The sequence below is a fragment of the Rutidosis leptorrhynchoides genome, chromosome 2 (assembly GCF_046630445.1).
Source record: "Rutidosis leptorrhynchoides isolate AG116_Rl617_1_P2 chromosome 2, CSIRO_AGI_Rlap_v1, whole genome shotgun sequence".
NCBI lineage: Eukaryota > Viridiplantae > Streptophyta > Magnoliopsida > Asterales > Asteraceae > Rutidosis > Rutidosis leptorrhynchoides.
The window spans coordinates 158,534,083-158,558,188 of record NC_092334.1 but is presented as its reverse complement, the minus strand read 5'-3'; the positions used below and the strand labels follow the sequence as shown (position 1 = coordinate 158,558,188).

The window sequence follows — 24,106 nt, the reverse complement described above, 5'->3', positions numbered from 1 at the left end:
AGGGTGATTAATGTACAAAAGTGATTAAAAATACCGAGTTTGCAAACATATTATTTTATATCACATTTGATATTGTGCGTCTTGTCGTCAAAATTAGTAGCTTTTACTGAACTTAATGTCAGTCTTTGAAAGTGCGCTGTTTTACCCTGTTTTGTATATAAGATAAACTACAAACATACATAATATTTTTATTATTATTTTTTTATAAAATCTTTATTTATTAAAACAATTTAAATGAATAATTTTTTAAAATTTTGGTAGTTTCCTTTTACTTTAGGTAGTTTCAGTATGTTTACCTAGTCCGTCCCTCGACAAAGTTTAAAAATTTTCGTTTTTAAAGCGATTGTTTTAAAAGCAAAGATTTTTGGGTTTTTTAATTTTTTTTGGTATACTTTAGATCAATAATATTAAAAAGAATGATAACAAAATTTTTCGCACCGCCCTCGGGTAAAGCAATTTCGGTTCCATGACCAAGTCTTCAACTTACGATGAATTTTAGAAATCATTTTTTTAAACTTAATGCAATAAAGTAATTTTTGTTTTTTTTAAATCACACAAAAACTAAATTTAAAAATATGTATTAATTTAATATAAAACCTACAAAACAAAAATTCAGAATAGGGGGAGAAAACTAGTTCTTTAGTGTCTGCTAGTGGAAAAGACCAATCGGATTCCACTCTCGAAACTACACGAGAATAGAACTAACTCTAGACAATGTTTTCTTTTTAGAACATTTGAATCTCCCCACACTTAGGTAGCTGTGGTGTCGAAATTGTGATTAACTTCATCGTCAATTTCTCTTGGACCATAATCAACTTGCATATCTGTGACTTTTGCTTTAAGCCATTGGTCGGATTCCTGTGTAATATCTACAAATTCAACTAGTTTCTCCTTTTATTTAGGCGATAGATTGGATACTAACCGGTTACATAACTTAAAGTTCCCCTTGGTTCTAGCATCGCGAATCCGTTTAATAAGTTTCTTCATTGAACTATTAATAACGGGGTCATTTAATTTCGTATTAACAACGGGGTTCTTTGTTATCTGGTCATCATTAGGTGTTGCTTCATCTTCCCCACACTTAGGCGTTTTATTATTGTTAAGCAATACCGTTGGAGTTGGTAAAATAACATGGTTCTTACCAATCGTTTTTGTTGGTTCAACGGTTTTGGTTGGTGGAGATTTAGACTTTCGACTCATAAAGGTGATCGATTTGTCACCATCACTAAGTGTCATTCTACCCTCTCTTACATTAATGAAAGCCTCGGTGGACGCTAAGAATGGTCGTCCTAAAATTAGAGGAACGTTTGAGTCCTCTTCTATGTCAATGACAATAAATTCGACTAAAAAGGTTAAATTACCCACTTGAATTCTAACGACCCGTCCTAATCCACAAGGAAAAATACATTACATTTGGTTACATTACGAGGTACTAGACCTCTATATGATACATTTTACAAACATTGCATTTGTTTTTGAAAAGACAATCTTTCATTACATCGAAAGTTGACGGCATGCATACCATTTTATAATATATCTAACTATAATTGACTTAATAATAATCTTGATGAACTCAACGACTCGAATGCAACGTCTTTTGAAATATGTCCTGAATGACTCCAAGTAATGTCTCTAAAATGAGCAAGTGCACAGCGGAAGATTTTTTTATACCTGAGAATAAACATGCTTTAAAGTGTCAACCAAAAGGTTGGTGAGTTCATTAGTTTAACATAAATAACCTTTCCTAATTTTAATAGACCACAAGATTTCATACTTCCATTTCTCATAATCATACGTCCCATGCATAGAGACAAAAATATCATTCATATGGATTGAACACCTGGTAACCGACATTCACAATATGTATATAAGAATATCCCCATCATTCCGGGATCCTCCTTCGGACATGATATAAATTTCGAAGTACTAAAGCATCCGGTACTTTAGATGGGGCTTGTTGGGCCCGATAGATCTATCTTTAGAGTTCGCGTCAATTAGGGTGTCAGTTCCCTAATTCTTAGATTACCAGACTTAATAAAAAGGGGCATATTCAATTTCGATCATTCAACCATATAATGTAGTTTCGATTACTTATGTCTATTTCGTAAAACATTTATAAAAGCGCATGCATTCTCAGTCCCAAAAATATATATTGCAAAAGCATTTAAAAAGGGAGTGATGAAACTCACTATAATGTATTTTGTAGTAAAAATACATATGACGACATTGAACAATGCAGGGTTGGCCTCGGATTCACGAACCTATATCAAGTATTAACACATTATAGTATAAATCAATTAAGTTTATATATTTGTTATGTATTAATTATTCTTATAATATATTATGATACTTATTTGATATTTAATTAATGTTATATCAATAATATTAGTTGAAACATAATTTTTATGTAATATTAGTGTATTTTATGTTATAATATATTTACATATATATCTTTTGTTTTGCAAAATTAATAATCGTAGAAATATCTGACTAAGGGTAATAATAATAATACTAATAGTATGATACTAGTAATAATAATGATAATAACGATTATCATACTTATATGGTGATAATAATATTTATAATACTAATAATAACAATCATAATAACAATACTATTAAATGATCATAAATTCTTATTTTAGTAATAATAATAGTAATAATTATATTACTACTAATAATAACAATAATAATAATAATATTAATTTTAGAAATGAGAACTACCTTCAAAGAGCTTTTCTAAAAAAAACTGCCCCAAACAGGGCTCGAACTCGAGACCTCTCTCCCACCCGCAAACACGCTTAACCATTCTGCCATCCATGTTTTTCTGACTTATAAGGCAACCCAAACATATATATCTAGTATTTCTTTCATCTTAGTTCATCATCTTCTTCACCAAGTTTAAAATCAAACGGGGGCAAAAACTCAACAACAATCGAACGGGTTTTCATTTATGAATTGTAAACAACATGAAACAAAAAAAAAATGTGTTCATGATATAAAAAAAATGAGAAAAAAAACACAAAAAATCCTACTGCTTGCTTGTAGCTAGAAAAAAAAAATTTTTGTTTTCAATTTTGAGTTCGTTTTGGACAATCTTTACAACATGAAACATGTTTCAAATCATTCCTAAAATCTATCAAAATCATCAATTTAACTTAAAACATCAAAACAAGCTCTAATTTCTCCAAGAACAAAACAGTTGACTTTTGACAATTTAACTTTGACTCGCAAATTCGAATTCGTTATTAAGAATTGGAACTTGAGATTTTGCAGGAAGTTTAAGTAAATGATTCCTAACAACTCTGCATTTTTAGTTTTTGAAATTTGTTTCGAATTTACGTTAGTGTATATTACTGTGAAGAACTCAAAATTGATTTTTAGATTAAGAGTGTTATAGGTTATGATTACAACATGAATTGTGTTGCAAATCATTCCTATAATCTTTATGGATCATCAAATTAACTGGAGATATCAAAACAAACTCGAATTTGATTCAAGAACACTTAGTTGACTTTTAAAACCAAAATTTTGACTCTAAAATTAGAGATTAATAGAAAGAATTGAGGATTGAAAACTTACAGATAGTTTAGATAGATGATTCCTAACAAGACTGTATTATTACATTTTGAAAATTCATTCAAAATCAAAATATGATGAAAAAGATAAATGTACAGAGTGTGGAGCTTATTTTCTTGGTTTTTCAGTTTTATTCAATCACTGAATGCAATAGACAATATATAGCAAAGGATTTCTGTTTTGAATTGTGATTGAAGCAGACTCATAACAAACTCCGACAGATACAAAAATCATATACAGTAGGGATGTGGATGTGAAACTGAATGGTACTAGTTCTTGATTCTTTTTTTTCTTTTTTTAATTAAATTAATATTAATAATTGATAATATATTAATAATAATTATTATTATATAAGTACTAATGATACAAAATTCATAAAAATAATAATAATAATAATAATACTATTAGTGTTAATAATAATAAATTGTATTAGTTTCTAATAATTTGTACGTTGTCACCCGTCTTACGTCCAGGTTCCGGTTTCTCGAACGCATTTTCGTATGCTTAGAAAACTGATACCTTACATTTCGTGAATTGTACCTTTATTAATAATTAGACTTAAATTAATGGAAAACTAACCCACTCAAAGTGTAACTTAATCTTTTGAGTGTTTTGGTCATTTACTTCTATAAATCATAGTCTCGTTATTTATCAAAGCATATTTAATAATATTAAATCAAAACGTTTTATGACTAATTTGATATTATTATTCATCACTTTGTAAAATAAAAATATATTTTCATTTAAAATATAAACTTGTACATACCGTATATAATGGAAATATTAATGTAATAATATAATATTTAGTTTTTCAAAACTAATAATAGTTCAAAAGTTTATTTTAAATTCGTTTAGAAAATCTTATAACACGTAACGTTTATACTTTAAACTTAATTTGATATAATTCATTTACGCGCCAACGTTTAGTTTAATTTCCTTTACATAAATAATTTGTAATCAGATATGTATTTAATATACATAAACACGTTTTAAATACACGGTGCAAGTTATTTAAATATATCTTAACAATTAATATTCAACTTACGTTATTTAACAAAGACATTTTAATAACCAAGTTATATTACATTGGAAAACGTTTTCGCACGTTTGTAAATAGATCAATCAAGTAATATGAAATTCAATTCTCCACTAACATTTGTCTGACACTAGATAAGTGATACTTTGTTTTCATTTGAAAATCACTTTATCATTTATTCCGAATACCGTTAAAAACAAACGATTTCTCAAATCAACGTGGACCTCATAACAGAGACTCGTAATCATAATTCAATGTATCTGATAATTCAATCATATGATATTATCTTTTAATTTCGTCAATAACTATATTAACTTATATTGAAACAAAAATACGTTCATGTAAAGTATTATATGTCCAATACTTTGTTAACGTTTTCAACTAATAAGTATATATTATATATACATATCAATATACACATAAATGTTCGTGAATCGTTGAGCATAGTCAAAGGGTAATTGATTACATAAATATAGATTTCAAAACTTTCGAGACTCAACATTACAGATTTTGCTTATCGTGTCGGAAACATATAAAGATTAAAGTTTAAATTTGATCGGAAATTTCCGGGTCATCACAGTACCTACCCGTTAAAGAAATTTCGTCCCGAAATTTGATCGAGGTCGTCATGCTAACTATAAAAATGTCTTCATGACGAATATGAGTCGATGAATAGAGTTTTATCATCATTGAGTAATATAGATAAAACAATTTGATTACGTGAAGAGTATAAGGGAAGCTATCACAGGAGAGTGAAATGAGTAACTGTATATTCATTTTAACCGATGACGTAGTTATGATTTGTTTCCGGATTTCATGGAATTTAAAGAAAATCTTTGCGATAAGATTTGGTTCTTCGGCGATTAAGGAAATTTGGATCTTCTTTGATTAAATGCAATAATTTGTTGCGATCGCTCTGTCGGATATTTTACTATAAATCCATCCCCTTTGTTTCCTTATTTTCACAACTCACAACTTTTATTCTTTCTCCTCAATTCATACTTTAAAACATTCGTCAATATGCTCCATCCCGTTTTGATTCTTGATATACTCTTAACTTTCATATCTATCATTCTTCTTTTCCATCTACCGCCGGAAGAATCTATTCACTTATAATATACTCTGGGTTTTATAGTGTTCTTAGTTCTCCCGTGTCTTTATATTGCTATATGCATCGATATATACGGTTTATAAATTCTGGGTGGTTGTTGGGTTTTATATCTTTTCTTATATTTCGATGTCCCTACTTCTGTCTCCCCTAATCATTGTCATCCATTGTTAATGCTCTCTCCTATTTGCTGCGATTTATACCCCAATTTCTATTTCAGAGTTTTGTCCTTTCGTTTCTTCTTCTTGTGATTAAGCACCGCTTGTAATGGTCCAGAATTTGCAGATATGAATTTCGGAATGAGCATTGTTAATGTTCTAAGAAGAAAATCGTAATGGTACGATCTAAATTTGATAAATTACCAGAATATCCGGAAAGATAGAACTATCAAGAAGATATGTTCTTAATATGTTTAGAGATTGGGTAGAATGTAAGAGTCGTGTAAATGGCACATGATGACGATATGTTCTGTGAATTATCACATTCCATTAGAAACTCAGCATGAATTACTGTAATATAATCACGTTGATCAAATGTCATTATATTATACTAACTCATGCTTCAGTTCCCAACACTACTTCAAAATCATTTATATTTTCTACTCGAAGGTTTTAGAATTTAGAAACTAAAATAGTTTCTTTTATGATGTAACACAGATAACACGAAGAGATAACCAATTTCGGATAAGAAGAGTTTTGAAAATATCCTCAGAAATATCAAAGATATTTATGATGATATTTTCAGAATTTCTAAGATCGAAGGTTGATGAAGAAAGATTTTCCACAAGATTTAATATGAGTATAGAGCAAGGTTTTCCCTAAAGATTTCATTGGATACAGAATTATCTGGATTCTTTGAATATAGGGTTTGGTCCTTGTATTTGTCCTTGGCCTCCTTCATGGTTAGCTCAATCCGTTTTCCAGTTCTAACTTTTCTGAGCTTTTCCAACATGCTATTCTTTATTATCAAACTTCTGGCTGTTAAAATCGTTTACAGTTTTTACTGCTTCATTCAGCTTTTTCAACATTTTGAGTATTGATTCGTAGACTGGGTGCTTTTCATAATTTCAGAATGGAAGGTCATAATTCTAAGAGATAAAGGTTATATGTATACCTATAACTGTTGTTGTAGAATTGTTGCGGGATTCAAAATACTGATTGCTGATTCCCGGTAATTGGTATGACAATACTCGTTACAAGATGCAGACGAATATATGATAAGGTTTTAATGAACAGATATAATGGTTCTTCGAAGGGACTTAAGACAACGTGTAATGAAGTTGCTGGTAAGTTTACTGCTAATGTGGCGGAATATAAAAGGTTCCCCAACAACGATGGCGAAAGGCATATTTATATATCAAGGCTATAATAAGGCTAATCCGAATGAAAGTCGAAGTTGACTTGCTGGGGCTGTGACAAAATTTGCTAATTGGGAAAGAGATTGCAAAGTTATTTTCGGCAATAACAACGTTAAAGGAATTAGCACAGCTACGTGTTAAATGTTTACTCAGTTTTCGAGAGTTTTCAGGTGCATAACTATACGCATCAATCTTTTCTTCCGTAGACGAAGTGCGGTTGGTTCATCCTCTCAATTGAGGTGTTTTCAAGAAATATGAAATGTTTGAACGCAGATTGAAATCGTCAAGATAAAAATGAGGTTTAAGATGAAATCAAGTGGCAACTTGAAGAATTGTTTAGTTTCATAGGTTATAATCAATATTTTAATTCATTTTAATTGTCCAATGTTTTTAGTCCACAGTCGATAGTCCACAGTTAACAATCCACTGATTCATATATAGTTTAATATATAATATTTGAATTAATTAATACGTATCGTGACCCGTATACGTCTCAGACTCGATCACAACTCAAACTATATATATTATTATAGAATCAACCTCAACCCTGTATAGCTAACTCCCGCATTACTGCATATAGAGTGTCTCTGGTTACTCCAAATAATATATATAGATGCGTCGATATGCTATGTCAAAACCTTGTATACGTGTCCCGATATTTAAAGTGCGTAAAATAAATAACAGAAATTAAATGACGATAAATAAAGTGCGTAAAGTAAATAACAGAAATTAAATGACGATAAATAAAGTGCGTAAAGTAAATAACAGAAATTAAATGACGATAAATAAAATTGCGAGAATGTAAATTGCGATAATTAAATTGCGATAAATAAAGTGTAATCAGTTAGCTGGGAACAATTAGTTAGGAACAGTTAGCGTGGATTCTTAACAAAATTTCTCATAGTTAATTTGTTTGTTTCTAACAAATTTTATTTTGTCCAATGTTTTCTTCATTATGCCACTTGTTGGATTATGATAAATCAAAATCCAAATATGAAATTGGATGAATGTGGTTATTCTGTGGTGAACGGATTTGTATATCGGTGGACGTAAGTAGGATAGTAAACGACTGTTGAATTAGATTCGAAGAATGTACAGTGTAACTTATTAATGTGAAATCTAAATATTCCTCGGGTATTACCTACCCGTTAAAATATTTTCACCATTAACAGTTTGTACACAAGAATTTTTTTTTTAATTACAATCTTTATGAAAATATATATACATATATATCTTCTTCAGATGTAATCATGGATTTAATGAGTCAATATGATATTAAACTCATTTGATTTACCGTTGGAACAAGAATATATAATCTCTAAAACATTAGAGATTACATAATCGCCATGTCGAACGAAGATAAATGATGTAGAACGATACGTAGAAAGATAATAATACTCAAGGTATAGAATGAGACGTCGAGGCATGGGTTGTTGATGGCACTGGTGTTGTTATTGATGGTACTGTTGGTGCCGGTGATGTTGTTGAAGCTGGTAATTTTTGCACCATATTCTCCAGATTGATTACTCGAGCGCGAAGTTCATTGACTTCTTCTATTATTCCGGGATGATTGTCGGTCGGTACGAGCGGATGAATAAGGTTTAGAATTTTAGATAGAATACAATTGTGGTGAGATATTCGGGAAATGGAGGTGAAAATGGTGTTTTCAGACTGGTTCGCCGGTAAGTGCTTTAGGTTCATTGCCAAGAGGTAAATTCGGTTGGTGGGTGGAAAGGATCGCCTTCCTCTCGTCTCCATCGGTTAAGTCGACTACGAACCCATCAGATGAATTGGGGATGATTGATTGGTTGATTCATTCTGGTGACGTTGCCTCCGGAGCTTAGGTGAACATCCGTGTCGGAATAGCTGTCGGAATAACTATCGGATTAACTATCGAAGTCTGAGGGACTCGAACTGGTTGAGGGATTCATCTCGTACGATCAGATGAAGTATTTTCGATAAGAAACAGATTATAGGATGTAGATTAGTACCCTGCAATACATAATTCACATATGCGTATACAATACTAAAATCCCATATGTTACGGAGGAATCTACGGAAGTTGTCAGACAAAGTCTACAGTACAAGATATGCTAAGATATGAATTAGCAGATACGCTAAGATACGAATTTTGTCTATACACTATTCATGCAATCATTGCAGTAAGATGTGTCTAGACTAAGAATGATAAGCAGGTAATTTCCTAAGGATGATAAATAGATGATTTTCGACAAAAAATGATAAGCAAAACTTTTGACATGCAGACACGGTCGAAGTCCAGACTCACTAATGCATCCTAACGACTATCAGTTAGACTCACTAATGCAAGACCTGGTTCGCTAAGACCACCGCTCTGATACCAACTCTAACGACCCGTCCTAATCCACAAGGACGAATACATTACATTTGGTTACATTACGAGGTACTAGACCTCTATATGATACATTTTACAAACATTGCATTCGTTTTTGAAAAGACAATCTTTCATTACATCGAAAGTTGACGGCATGCATACCATTTTATAATATATCTAACTATAATTGACTTAATAATAATCTTGATGAACTCAACGACTCGAATGCAACGTCTTTTGAAATATGTCCTGAATGACTCCAAGTAATGTGTCTAAAATGAGCAAGTGCACAGCGGAAGATTTCTTTTATACCTGAGAATAAACATGCTTTAAAGTGTCAACCAAAAGGTTGGTGAGTTCATTAGTTTAACATAAATAATCCTTTCCTAATTTTAATAGACCACAAGATTTCATACTTCCATTTCTCATAATCATACGTCCCATGCATAGAGACAAAAATATCATTCATATGGATTGAACACCTGGTAACCGACATTCACAATATGTATATAAGAATATCCCCATCATTCCGGGATCCTCCTTTGGACATGATATAAATTTTGAAGTACTAAAGCATCCGGTACTTTGGATGGGGCTTGTTGGGCCCGATAGATCTATCTTTAGAGTTCGCGTCAATTAGGGTGTCTGTTCCCTAATTCTTAGATTACCAGACTTAATAAAAAGGGGCATATTCAATTTCGATCATTCAACCATATAATGTAGTTTCGATTACTTGTGTCTATTTCGTAAAACATTTATAAAAGCACATGCATTCTCAGTCCCAAAAATATAGATTGCAAAAGCATTTAAAAAGGGAGTGATGAAACTCACTATAATGTATTTTGTAGTAAAAATACATATGACGACATTGAACAATGCAGGGTTGGCCTCGGATTCACGAACCTATATCAAGTATTAACACATTATAGTATAAATCAATTAAGTTTATATATTTGTTATGTATTAATTATTCTTATAATATATTATGATACTTATTTGATATTTAATTAATGTTATATCACTAATATTAGTTGAAACATAATTTTTATGTAATATTAGTGTATTTTATGTTATAATATATTTACATATATATCTTTTGTTTTGCAAAATTAATAATCGTAGAAATACCTGACTAAGGGTAATAATAATAATACTAATAGTATGATACTAGTAATAATAATGATAATAATGATTATCATACTTATATGGTGATAATAATATTTATAATACTAATAATAAAAATCATAATAACAATACTATTAAATGATCATAAATTCTTATTTTAGTAATAATAATAGTAATATTTATATTACTACTAATAATAACAATAATAATAATAATATTAATTTTAGAAATGAGAACTACCTTCAAAGAGCTTTTCTAAAATTAACTGCCCCAAACAGGGCTCGAACTCGAGACCTCTCGCCCACCCGCAAACACCCTTAACCATTCTGCCATCCATGTTTTTCTGACTTATAAGGCAATCCAAACATATATATCTAGTATTTCTTTCATCTTAGTTCATCATCTTCTTCACCAAGTTTAAAATCAAACGGGGGCAAAAACTCAACAACAATCGAACGGGTTTTCATTTATGAATTGTAAACAACATGAAACAAAAAAAAATGTTTTCATGATATAAAAAAAAATGAGAAAAAAAAACACAAAAAATCCTACTGCTTGCCCGTAGCTAGAAAAAAAAATTTTGTTTTCAATTTTGAGTTCGTTTTGGACAATCTTTACAACATGAAACATGTTTCAAATCATTCTTAAAATCTATCAAAATCATCAATTTAACTTAAAACATCAAAACAAGCTCTAATTTCTCCAAGAACAAAACAGTTGACTTTTGACAATTTAACTTTGACTCGCAAATTCGAATTCGTTATTAAGAATTGGAACTTGAGATTTTGCAGGAAGTTTAAGTAAATGATTCCTAACAACTCTGCATTTTTAGTTTTTGAAATTTGTTTCGAATTTACGTTAGTGTATATTACTGTGAAGAACTCAAGAACTCAAAATTGATTTTTAGATTAAGAGTGTTATAGGTTATGATTACAACATGAATTGTGTTGCAAATCATTCCTATAATCTTTATGGATCATCAAATTAACTGGAGATATCAAAACAAACTCGAATTTGATTCAAGAACACTTAGTTGACTTTTAAAACCAAAACTTTGACTCCAAAATTAGAGATTAATAGAAAGAATTGAGGATTGAAAACTTACAGATAGTTTAGATAGATGATTCCTAACAAGACTGTATTATTACATTTTGAAAATTCATTCAAAATCAAAATATGATGAAAAAGATAAATGTACAGAGTGTGGAGCTTATTTTCTTGGTTTTTCAGTTTTATTCAATCACTGAATGCAATAGACAATATATAGCAAAGGATTTCTGTTTTGAATTGTGATTGAAGCAGACTCATAACAAACTCCGACAGATACAAAAATCATATACAGTAGGGATGTGGATGTGAAACTGAATGGTACTAGTTCTTGATACTTTTTTTTTATAATTAAATTAATATTAATAATTGATAATATATTAATAATAATTATTATTATATAAGTACTAATGATACAAAATTCATAAAAATGATAATAATAATAATAATACTATTAGTGTTAATAATAATAAATTGTATTAGTTTCTAATAATTTGTACGTTGTCACCCGTCTTACGTCCCGGTTCCGGTTTCTCGAACGCATTTTCGTATGCTTAGAAAACTGATACCTTACATTTCGCGAATTGTACCTTTATTAATAATTAGACTTAAATTAATGGAAAACTAACCCACTCAAAGTGTAACTTAATCTTTTGAGTGTTTTGGTCATTTACTTCTATAAATCATAGTCTCGTTATTTATCAAAGCATATTTAATAATATTAAATCAAAACGTTTTATGACTAATTTGATATTATTATTCATCACTTTGTAAAATAAAAATATATTTTCATTTAAAATATAAACTTGTACATACCGTATATAATGGAAATATTAATGTAATAATATAATATTTAGTTTTTCAAAACTAATAATAGTTCAAAAGTTTATTTTAAATTCGTTTAGAAAATCTTATAACACGTAACGTTTATACTTTAAACTTAATTTGATATAATTCATTTATGCGCCAACGTTTAGTTTAATTTCCTTAAACTTTCTAAATAATATATCTTAATATCGATCAAATCAAATAACAAGTGTTGCTATCGTTTACATAAATAATTTGTAATCAGATATGTATTTAATATACATAAACACGTTTTAAATACACGTTGCAAGTTATTTAAATATATCTTAACAATTAATATTCAACTTACGTTATTTAACAAAGACATTTTAATAACCAAGTTATATTACATTGGAAAACGTTTTCGCACGTTTGTAAATAGATCAATCAAGTAATATGAAATTCAATTCTCCACTAACATTTGTCTGACACTAGATAAGTGATACTTTGTTTTCATTTGAAAATCACTTTATCATTTATTCCGAATACCGTTAAAAACAAACGATTTCTCAAATCAACGTGGACCTCATAACAGAGACTCGTAATCATAATTCAATGTATCTGATAATTCAATCATATGATATTATCTTTTAATTTCGTCAATAACTATATTAACTTATATTGAAACAAAAATACGTTCATGTAAAGTATTATATGTCCAATACTTTGTTAACGTTTTCAACTAATAAGTATATATTATATATACATATCAATATACACATAAATGTTCATGAATCGTTGAGCATAGTCAAAGGGTAATTGATTACATAAATATAGATTTCAAAACTTTCGAGACACAACATTACAGATTTTGCTTATCGTGTCGGAAACATATAAAGATTAAAGTTTAAATTTGATCGGAAATTTCCGGGTCATCACATGAATGGGTAGGTTGTCAGCAATTCCAACTGGGTGCCTAATGGTTTGATCAAAGAGTCGAACACTCATCTCTGTTGGACTTAACTCACCTACTCCTAATCTCTTATATAATGAAAGAGGCATAACACTCACACTCGCACCTAAATCTGCTAGTGCATCATATATGACACAATCACTAAGTAGACAAGGAACAATAAATTCACCCGGATCACCCAACCTGGGTGGAAGTTTTGGTGGAACTGTCTTCACCGGGTTTACTTTTACGATTTTTATTTCTTGCACTTTCTTATTCTTCTTCTTCTTTCCAGAGGTATCACAAACTTTATTACCTATTACTTTCTCATACTCAACTCCTTTTCTTGGAAACGGGATGGGTGGTCTGTATGGTGCCACCACTGGCTTTACATACTCGGGTGGTGGTGGTGGTGTTGTAACTTCTTCATTGTTACTCACATCGAAAACCTTCCCATCTTTTGGAGATGGTTTTTCAGAATTTGTTGACACCATATTAACATTCTCATTTCGAGGATTTACTTCAGTATTACTCGGTAGCTTTCCTTGTTCCCTCTCACTCATCATGCTAGCAAGAGTACCTACGTATTTTTCTAGATTCAAAATGGAAGCTTGTTGAGTTCTTAATGACTGATCAAACCTCTCATTTGTTTGGGTTTGAGATGTAATAAATTATGTTTGAGATTCCATTAGCCTTGTCATCATTTCTTCCAGATTTGGCCTTTTCTTTTCGGTTTGTTGTGGTGGTTTATACAAGCTAGGTCTTTGTTGATTGAAAGTGTTGTCTTGAGTTGGTTGGTTATTCGAACCTTGTTGGTTGTACGAGTTATTGTTTGGCCCATTTGTATTGTAAAGAATGTTTTGATTTCGATTGAAGTTTGGCCTTGGAGGTTGATAATTATTTTGATAATTATTTCCCGGCCTTTGGTTCATGTAGGAAACATTCTCACGTTGTTCCATCGTTTGCTCAATGTGACAATCTTTCATTAAGTGTGGTCCACCGCATTGCTCACAACTGATTCGTATTGCATGAATATCTTTATTCATCTTTTCCATTCGTCTTTCAAAAGCATCTATTTTTGCGGAAATGGAATCAAAGTCATGGCTAGAATCGGCTCTAGCCGCTTTAGATGAATGAAAAATATCTTTTTCCTGATGCCACTCATGTGAGTGGGAGGCTGTGTTATCAATAATTTTGTGAGCTTCAGTTGTGATTTTTATCATAATAGAACCACCAGCTGTTATGTCGATGTCTTTTCGTGTAGCAATGTCGCATCCTTGGTAGAATATTTGTACTATTTGATAAGTATCTAAACCGTGTTGAGGACATCCTCTTAACAACTTTCCAAATCTTGTCCACGCCTCATATAGAGTTTCATTTGGCTTTTGTGTGAACGTAACTATTTCTCCTTGAAGTCTCACGGCTTTGGATGCCGGAAAGAATTGTTTAAGAAATTTTTCAACTAAAACATCCCATGTATCAATCGCCCCTTCAGGTAACGATTCTAACCAATCTTTGGCTTCTCCCTTTAAAGTCTAGGGAAATAACATGAGATAAATCTGTTCATCCTCAACTTCTCTGATTTTGAATAGAGTACAAATCCTATTAAAGGTTCGAAGATGTTCGTTTGGATCTTCCTTCGGCGTACCACTATATTGGCATTGATTAGTTACCATGTGTAGGATTTGTCCTTTGATTTCATAATCTGGCGCATTAATGTCTGGCTTAATAATGGCGTGATCTTGGCCCGTGCGTGTGGCTCTCATTCGGTCTTCCATACTTAGAGGTTCCGTTACTTCCATAATTGAAATTGTTGAATACGAATCACTAGAGGATTCTGATTTAACGGTTTGTGGTTCAGGAGGAATGATTAGTGGTTCTGGATCTTGGAATTGTCCTTGAATATCCTTCGGGTTCTCGGTAGTGAAGTCAGGTTCAAAAAATGGATTATCGAAAATTTGAGTTGGAGTACTTGGTCGACTAGATGACGATTCTAAAGAAAAATCAACGGTGACAATATTGGGTAGATGTCTTGATCGAGTTACATGTGGTGAACGTATGAAAGGTGGTGAACGTTTTGTTCGGTGCATTCACAGAATATCCTATTAGTTATAAAAGATAAAAATTATACAAGTTATCAAATTAATAGACTTTTTTGATTTTTCCCACGTTTTGAATAGCCAATAGATGCAGCAGGTAGCCAGGACCCTTTAAATCGGAAGCCCACAACTCGCCACTAACAAATCCAACTATTACTACGAACCAAAAAATTTTAGATGTCTATCAATTTAACCGCTTAAAATAATTTTTCGTTTTGAAATTTTAGAGAAGAAATAGAAAATTCTATGTCCTAAAAACTAGAGCATCGAGAAATAAGAAAGAAAAAGAGCGCGTCGTAAAACGTCAAAAAATAAAAAGTCGAAAAACAATAATAAGAAAGTAGAGCGTCGAAATTTAAAAGTCTAAAAACTAAATCTAAAAAGTTGCGCCTAAAGGTATTAAAGCTAAAAAGGAAATCTATATCCAAAACGACAATAACTTAAAAGGCACTAAAATATATAAACGGCGTCGCAAAATTCTAAAGCGCCTAAATCTTAATCTAAAGAAAAAGCACTTAAGGGATTTTACGGCAAAGTCTTAAAATCTAGAAATAAAAATTAACTACGGCAAAATACTAATCTTAAAACTAATTACGAATGAAAAATTATAAAATTACGAATTAAATGTTTAAAATATACAAATTATAAAAAGAAACAAAAAAAATGATAAAATCACTTATTTTAATAAAAATATTATTTTTATATTATTATTTTATAAAAGTATTAATTTATATAGTTAATAATAATTATTAAACTTAATAAAACTAATTAAAACTAAAAATAAAACTAAATTACTAACTAATATTTTAATTAAACCCTAAAAACTAAATAATAATAATAAATTAAAAACCCTAGCTGCGTAATAAATGCCTCTAATTTGGCCTGTCAGAACAGCTCATGCGACCGCATGGGTTTTTGTCTTCTGGGTCATGCGATCACATGGCCCAACAATTCCAGAATTCATTCGGACTTCTAACAGCTTCGGCCCGTTTAATAATTTTATTAATTATTTTGATTTCAAACTTTTTTATTTATAAATGTTACACAATATTTATAAAAATTTAAAATAAACTTATATAACAACACTTATTAATTTTTTTATTATAAACTAAAAATAGAAAATTAATTTTTTTTAAAATTATAAAAACTTTTTAATTAACACTTATATATATATATATATATATATATATATATATATATATATATATATATATATATATATATATATATATATATATATATATATATATATATATATATATATATATATATAGTATTTTTTTATTTTTTTATGTTTTTATATAAATACAAAATATTTTTACAAAATTAGAGATAAGAATTATAGCGTAAAAATATAGCGTTTCGCCGGGTCCCCGGCAGCGGCGCCAAAATACTTGATGTGCGCGGAGGTATATACGAAATAGTTATTATTTTTACTGCGAAATATACAATTTTACACAAGTTATTTATTTATTTATAGAGTGGATATACCTAAACCTTGCTACAACACTTATAGGCAGTGTACCTAATCATACAGTAGTGTAGTTTTTAGTAAGTCTGATTCGTTCCACAGGGAGCTAGCTGAGTTTAACGCTATATTTTTAACAACTATATTTATATAAAATATATATAATTATATATAGTAATATTATTATAAAAGGGGGGTTTTACCGTTTAATGACCGGTTTGTCGATTTTATATTTTAAGCGTAAAGATAAATGACGATATTATAAATGACAGAATTTAAATTGCGATAAAGTAAATTAAAGTAATTAAAATGACAGTAAATAAAGGTACGATGAAATATGAAATAAAACGATTATGCTTATTTAAACTTCCGTAACCATGATGTTTGACGTTTTAATTTTAATTAATTATTACCCGGGTTAATTGTCCTTTGTCCTGGTTTATTTGATACCTATTTGGTTTTTGTCCATAATAGTCCATCGGTCATAATTATAAAATGCTCGTCAAATTAACCTTATTTCCGAAGTCAAATATTACAACTAATTAGGGATTCGAACTGTAACAAGGTTTTAATACTTTGTTTAATGATTACACCAGGTTATCGACTGCGTGTAATCCAAGGTTTTATTACTTTGTTAACAATTACATCAATTATCCTTCTATGTAATCCACCCCTGTTTTAATGAGATATGAATATTAATTTACTCACTTGATCAGAATGAATAATCAATTACCCAACCCGAATAATTAATTAAATGATCGTAAACGATGTCGTATAAACATCACTAAATAGGACATTCGTAATCAATTTAATAATTATTAGTTTAACTAATTTGAAGATAGGTTCGACAGGTTCTAATGAGTTGTCGTTCAATTAGACAATGCCCCCTACCTATTAATAGTCAATAGTCCAATGTCCACAAGTGTCGGTCTTTTGTCCAAACCTTAATTATGGCACAAAATCCAATAACCCCGTCTTAATATTTTTGTCCAACATCACGATTACTTTGGCTCAAATAAGCATATTAATAACTTAGTTACGAGACATTAATTTAAAAAGGCAGAACATAGGTTACAGTGGTGATTAATTGCGTAGCGTTACACGGACAGAGTTCTGAATTAAAACCCGTAAAACATTCCTTACAATAACCCAATTATTATTAAACTTAATTTAAAATTAAAATTATAATTAAAAATATAATTATATATATATTTGAGAGAGACAGAGAGTTGTCAAGGATAAATATTGTATATAACTCCTCTGAAAAACTGACTTTTTATAGAACTTGGCCTGCTACAGTAACTCATGCGATCGCATGAGATTTTAGTGCAAATCTCATGCACTCGCATGGGCTCATGCACTCACATGGGTTTTATGCCTATTTCCCATGCGATCACATGACCGTCAGATCCAGCTCACATATTTTTTGTTTGCTAGTTTGTCGACGTTATTTAATATAATATATAATATATCAATAATTTATATAATTATTTAAATATTATATTATATTCTTGTGCATAGTTGACTTGTAATTTTAGCTCCGTTGCGTCGCGCGTTGATGGTTGGCTCATGTCCCGGTTCTGAATTTTCGAACGCCTTTTCGTACGCTTAGATATCTTGTACTTTTCGTTCCACGACTTGTACTCTTGTAATTTTTAGCCGTTTCTCATCAATAAATGGAACCACTTGGATTGTAACTTGTACATTTGAGCTTTTTGGTCATTTGCGTCTTCAAATCGTTGCTTTCTTCTTTTGTCTTCGCACTTATTTATTTAAACGATTATTACATAAAAATAGAACAATAGTAACTAAAAGCTTTACATATTGGAAAGATATTGTTACTAAATATATGTTCATTTAGAGCACTATCAGCGAAAAAGAAACGTGGCATGGCTCCTGAAAGAAGAGAATGGTTGAAGGCAGAAGTCGATAAGTTGGTCAAAGCAAACATCTTGTGAGAAGTAATGTACCAAACATGGGTAGCAAACCCAGTGCTGGTAAAAAAGCCCGATGGGTCTTGGCGCATGTGTGTTGACTTTACGGATATCAATAAAGCTTTCCCCAAGGACAATTATCCTCTACCAGAAATAGACTGGAAAGTTGAATCATTAGCTGGCTTCTGATACAAATGTTTTTTTGGATGCGTACAAAGGATACCATCAAATACAGATGGCAGCGGACGACGAGGATAAGACTGCTTTCCACACAAGCCAGGGCATATACTGCTATACCAAGATGCCATTTGGTTTAAAAAATGCTGGAGCAACATACCAACGGGTAATAGACGAAGCTTTCAAAGGCCATATTGGGAGAAATTTGGAAGCATACGTTGACGACCTAGTTATAAAAAGCACAACAGAACAAGGTCAATTGGAAGACATATTAGAAACGTTCGCGTCATTAAGAAAGATTAATATGAAGCTCAACCCGTCGAAGTGCAGTTTTGGAGAAGAAGAAGAAAAGTTTCTTGGTCATATAATAACTGAGAGCGGGATACGTGCAAACCCAAATAAAATAGAGGCAATCAAGAATATGCCTTCACCAAGAAATAAAAAAGAAGTACAAAGTTTAACGGGTAAGTTGGCGGCATTAACGAGGTTCTTATCAAAATACGCAGAGCGATCACTCCCCTTTTTCGGGACATTGAAGAATTGCCTAAAGAAAATGGATTTCAAGTGGACGGAGGAAGCAGAAGTGGCGTTTCAAGAAATGAAAAAGTTGCTGAAAGAGCTGCCAACAATGACTGCGCCGATTGCGGGAGAAACATTGATACTATACTTAGCAGCATCGAAGGAAGCAATAAGTTCAGTATTAATAGCAGACAGAGGACAGGTACGCACTATAAAATTAAAAATAGCTAATTTTCAATCAATAGGCATTTGAAGTTATATAATTATGCTGTGCGAACAGATACAAATGCCTGTATATTTTTGTTAGCAAAGCTTTGATAGGAAGCGAATTAAACTATCCTGCAATCGAAAAACTGGTTTATGCACTCGTGCATACGGCTAGACGCTTACGAAGGTATTTCCAAGCGCACCCAATAAGGGTTCTAACAGATCAGCCGATAAAGTAGGTACAACAAACAACAATTTGTCGTCAAACAAATATAAAATTGCTTGATAAATCCTAGCAAATTTACATTCGCTGATACTTGTTGAGCAGGTGCTATATAAATCAGAAAATTATGGTCGCATGGCCAAATGGGCTATTGAATTGGGAGAGCATAAAATAAGCTTCTCACCACAAAGTGTGATAAAAGGGCAAGTCCTAGCAGATTATCTGGCTGAAACAGCCGGAGATATCGAAGTCTCGCATGAATCAAAAGAAATACCACCTCCGCCCGAACAGCTGTGGGAAATGCACACAGATGGGGCTTGTGTCCTAGAAGGCGCAGGGCAGGAATAGTCCTAAAAAGTCCAGAAGGAGAGGAATATACCTTCACACTGCGATTCAGCTTCCCTGTCATAAATAATGAAGCTGAATATGAAGCATTGTTATCTGGGATGCGGGTAGCAAAATATTTGGAGATTAAAGAACTATCAGTATATTTTGATTCGCAGTTAGTTGCAAACCAATTTAACGGAATATTCGAAGTACACGATGAATCAATGCAAAAATACTTAAAGCTAGCGCAAGAGCTAGCAGTTGACTTCGATTTATTCCCGATAACTCAGGTTTCGAGGACGCTGAATAAAAAGGCGGATGCGCTAAGTAAGTTAGCTGCATTAACATTTAGTCATTTTAAGAAAGAAATTTTGGTTGAGAAAGTTAAAGTAAAATCTATTGAAGAAGACAATGTTTCGGCTGCAGTCGAAGAAGAGGAGCAGAGTTGGATGACACCAATAATAGAATTTCTAATCAAAGGTACATTGCCGATAGATTCAAGTGAAGCAAGAAAGATTAAGATGAAAGCACCAATGTATCTGTTAGACAAAGGAATTCTATATAGAAAGTCTTTTCTGGGACCTCAATTGCGGTGCCTTAATCCAACTCAAGCAAAGTCAATCATACGGGAAGTACACGAGGGAATGTGCACTCTGCATTCGGGACATAAAACAGTTGCGTCCAAAATAATGCAGCTCAGATATTACTGGCCGTCAATGTACAGAGATGCCGCAGAGGTAATACGCAAGTGTCAATCGTGTCAACTTCATGCACCGGTAAGCAAGGCTCCGCGACATCCTATGATACCGGTCGCGTCTCCATGGCCGTTCTGCAAATGGGTAATCGACATAGTGGGGCCATTCCCTGCAGGACCAGGAGGTGTAAAATTTCTGGTAGTGGCCATTGATTATTTCACGAAATGGGTAGAGGCCAAACCACTAAAAACAATTTCGGGCAAGCAAATTCGAAATTTTGTGTGGGAAAACAACGTCTGTCGGTTTGGAATACCAAATGAAATAGTAAGCGACAATGGTATGCAGTTCGAAGGTAATCCATTTAGTGACTGGTGCCAAGAATTGAATATAAAACAAACATTTACATCAGTCGCACACCCTCGGGCGAATGGTCCGTGTGAGGTTACGAATCGGGATATCGTTTTAGGAATCAAAGCAAGGCTGGGATTGTGTCGAAGGGGTTGGATAGATGAACTGTCTAACGTTTTGTGGGCACACCGCACAACTTCAAAGGGCGCAACTAATGAAACACCTTTTAGTTTGGTGTACGGGTCCGAGGCTGTAATATGTGACGACCCGGAAATTTCCGACCAAATTTAAACTTAATCTTAGTACGATTCCGACACGATAAGCATAGTTTGTAATGTTGAAGTCTCAAAAATATTGAACTGTTTTCATATATTCAATTGATCTTCGACTGTTCTCGACGATTCACGAACCACTATTTGTAAATAGATACATATATATATATATATATATATATATATATATATATATATATATATATATATATATATATATATATATATATATATATATATATATATATATATATATATATATATATAAATATATTTTGAAATACTAAATGATTTAGTTGTTATAATTAATTATGTAAAATAAAATAAAAATATGATATTACAATAATTCTCATTTACAACATATTTACATATAACTAAAGTATATTAAAAATAAATATTAACTGATTGTAATACTCGTTTGATGTTCCGATTGATATTAAGCAAGTTAAATTCAAACTTATGTGATTTTAAAATAAACAGTGATCTGAAAATGAGTTCTATAAATTTTAGGCTTACTAAAAATGTATTTAGGATTTAGTTATTAAATTTTAACACTTTTTATATTTTACCCAGAATTGAGAGGGACAGTTGATGTAATTTTTAATTAATAAATTAATGATCGAATTTTATACCATAATGACTGAAATAAATAAAGATAATTATTATAAAAATATGGAATTTTTCTGAAGACTTGTTATTCGCCACTGAGTGAACAACGGGGCACGATATAATAGTCCGTTAAAACTATCTATAACACCCCAGATTTTTTTTAATACAGCGGAAGACCAATTTAACTAATACATAAGTTAAACATACATATATATATATATATATATATATATATATATATATATATATATATATATATATATATATATATATATATATATATATATATATATATATATATATATATATCCGCTTAATGATAAACACGTTAATAAATAAACGACCGGGTGTTATATTAAAACGTAAATACAACTTTAATAGAAAAGACGCGACATCAGAGTTTCCGGCTTTGTCAAATATATCTTCCAACATCCCATCTTCACCCTGATAACTAGCATACAACAAATCCATAACCTGTAGGGAAGATGTGGGGGATTAGCAAGAAGCTAGGTGAGTGCAACTAACTACAGGCAATAGCATACAGGAACCGTTATACTAATCATATCACATAGTCTAACACACAAACATCACCCAAGTGCCATCTACAGAGACTCTGGCGGCTCGGCCAAACCATTAACCACCAGCTGATCGGACTGGGGCTTACCAGAAGTTCCTCCACCACCGTGTTGTATATATATAATCCACACTCGACGGGCGCGTCATTCACATATATATACACCACGATTGTCTAGGCCACCACATGAGGAACCCAACCTGCAGGTTGATCTCTCCTACCGAGGCCACCACACAATAGGGACGCACTGGGCTCCAGCAGACGAGCATCAACCAACATGCATTCATCACAACGTACTAACTAACTGTATCAGTAAGTATAGCTAACAAGCATGGCAATCATAATATTACATGCTACTCTATACTATGTTCTCCAGTTAGTCCCACTCACCGATACCGGCAACACTCGGTAGTCTAATGTCACCGAGTCTTCTCCTCGTCCATATCACCTGAGAACAAATACTAAATAAGTTAGTAATCGTATTCCAATACTAACTATATCACAATCACAGTATATATAAACTAACACTTAAGCACTTAAAAATAAATCTGTCAACCGTACGAGTAACACTCTCACTCGCACGTTTGAGAACACTCAACCGTGCGGTTGACAACTTACTCGTACGTTTGGTCTATGACTGAACGCCCAACAATGAATCCAATGATCCGTACGGTTCACCACACGAGTGACAAGTGACTCGTATTAGTCACATCTCAATCGTACATATTACCTTAACCAAATCAATAGTTCTCCATAACCACTCACTCGCACGGTTCATAACACGATTGTCCCCCCAACCGTACGAGTGAAGGCTCACTCGTGCGAGTGATGAAGAACAGTAACAGCAGCTGTTTATACGGGTTTCTACTTAAAATGTACAAAATAAACATCAATTCATACAGTAGGTTAACACATATCGTCATATGATAAGCCTACATCATAAACTCAATCAATAACGACACTAAACGAGTACAAAACAAGACATACACCATAAAATCCCTTCTTCTGACCAAAATAAAGTTTGATCTAGATTTTTAAACCTTATCATGGTAAAGTAAACTTCAATACAAGTCCAACGATAGTTTATTCATCGAAAATGGAGTTACGGTTTGAAAGTTACAGCCTTTTCAATTTTACCAAAAACTGACCAGTGCTCACTCGCGCGGACGAGACCTCACTCGTGCGAGTGAGTCCTCAATCACGTGGTTGAGCCTCAAACGCGTGGTCACTCGTACGAGTGACCTGTCAGAAGTGTGGAAGCTGTTAGAACATTCCAGCTCGCTATTTTCGCGTGTTTTGACCCAAAATCATG

At 31.9% G+C, this 24,106-nt stretch overlaps 1 protein-coding gene across 1 annotated transcript in view; it reads left to right on the top strand.

The window, feature by feature from the left end:
* The first annotated feature begins 20,104 nt into the window (after window positions 1–20,104).
* Window positions 20,105–24,106, top strand: part of LOC139888390 (uncharacterized) — a 48,951-nt gene continuing 44,949 nt past the window's right edge. Inside the window, exons 1-2 of the mRNA XM_071871399.1 lie at window positions 20,105–20,172; window positions 20,280–21,343. Of these exons, the coding sequence (XP_071727500.1) occupies window positions 20,105–20,172; window positions 20,280–21,343 (1,132 nt within the window). The remainder of the gene's footprint in view (window positions 20,173–20,279; window positions 21,344–24,106) is intronic.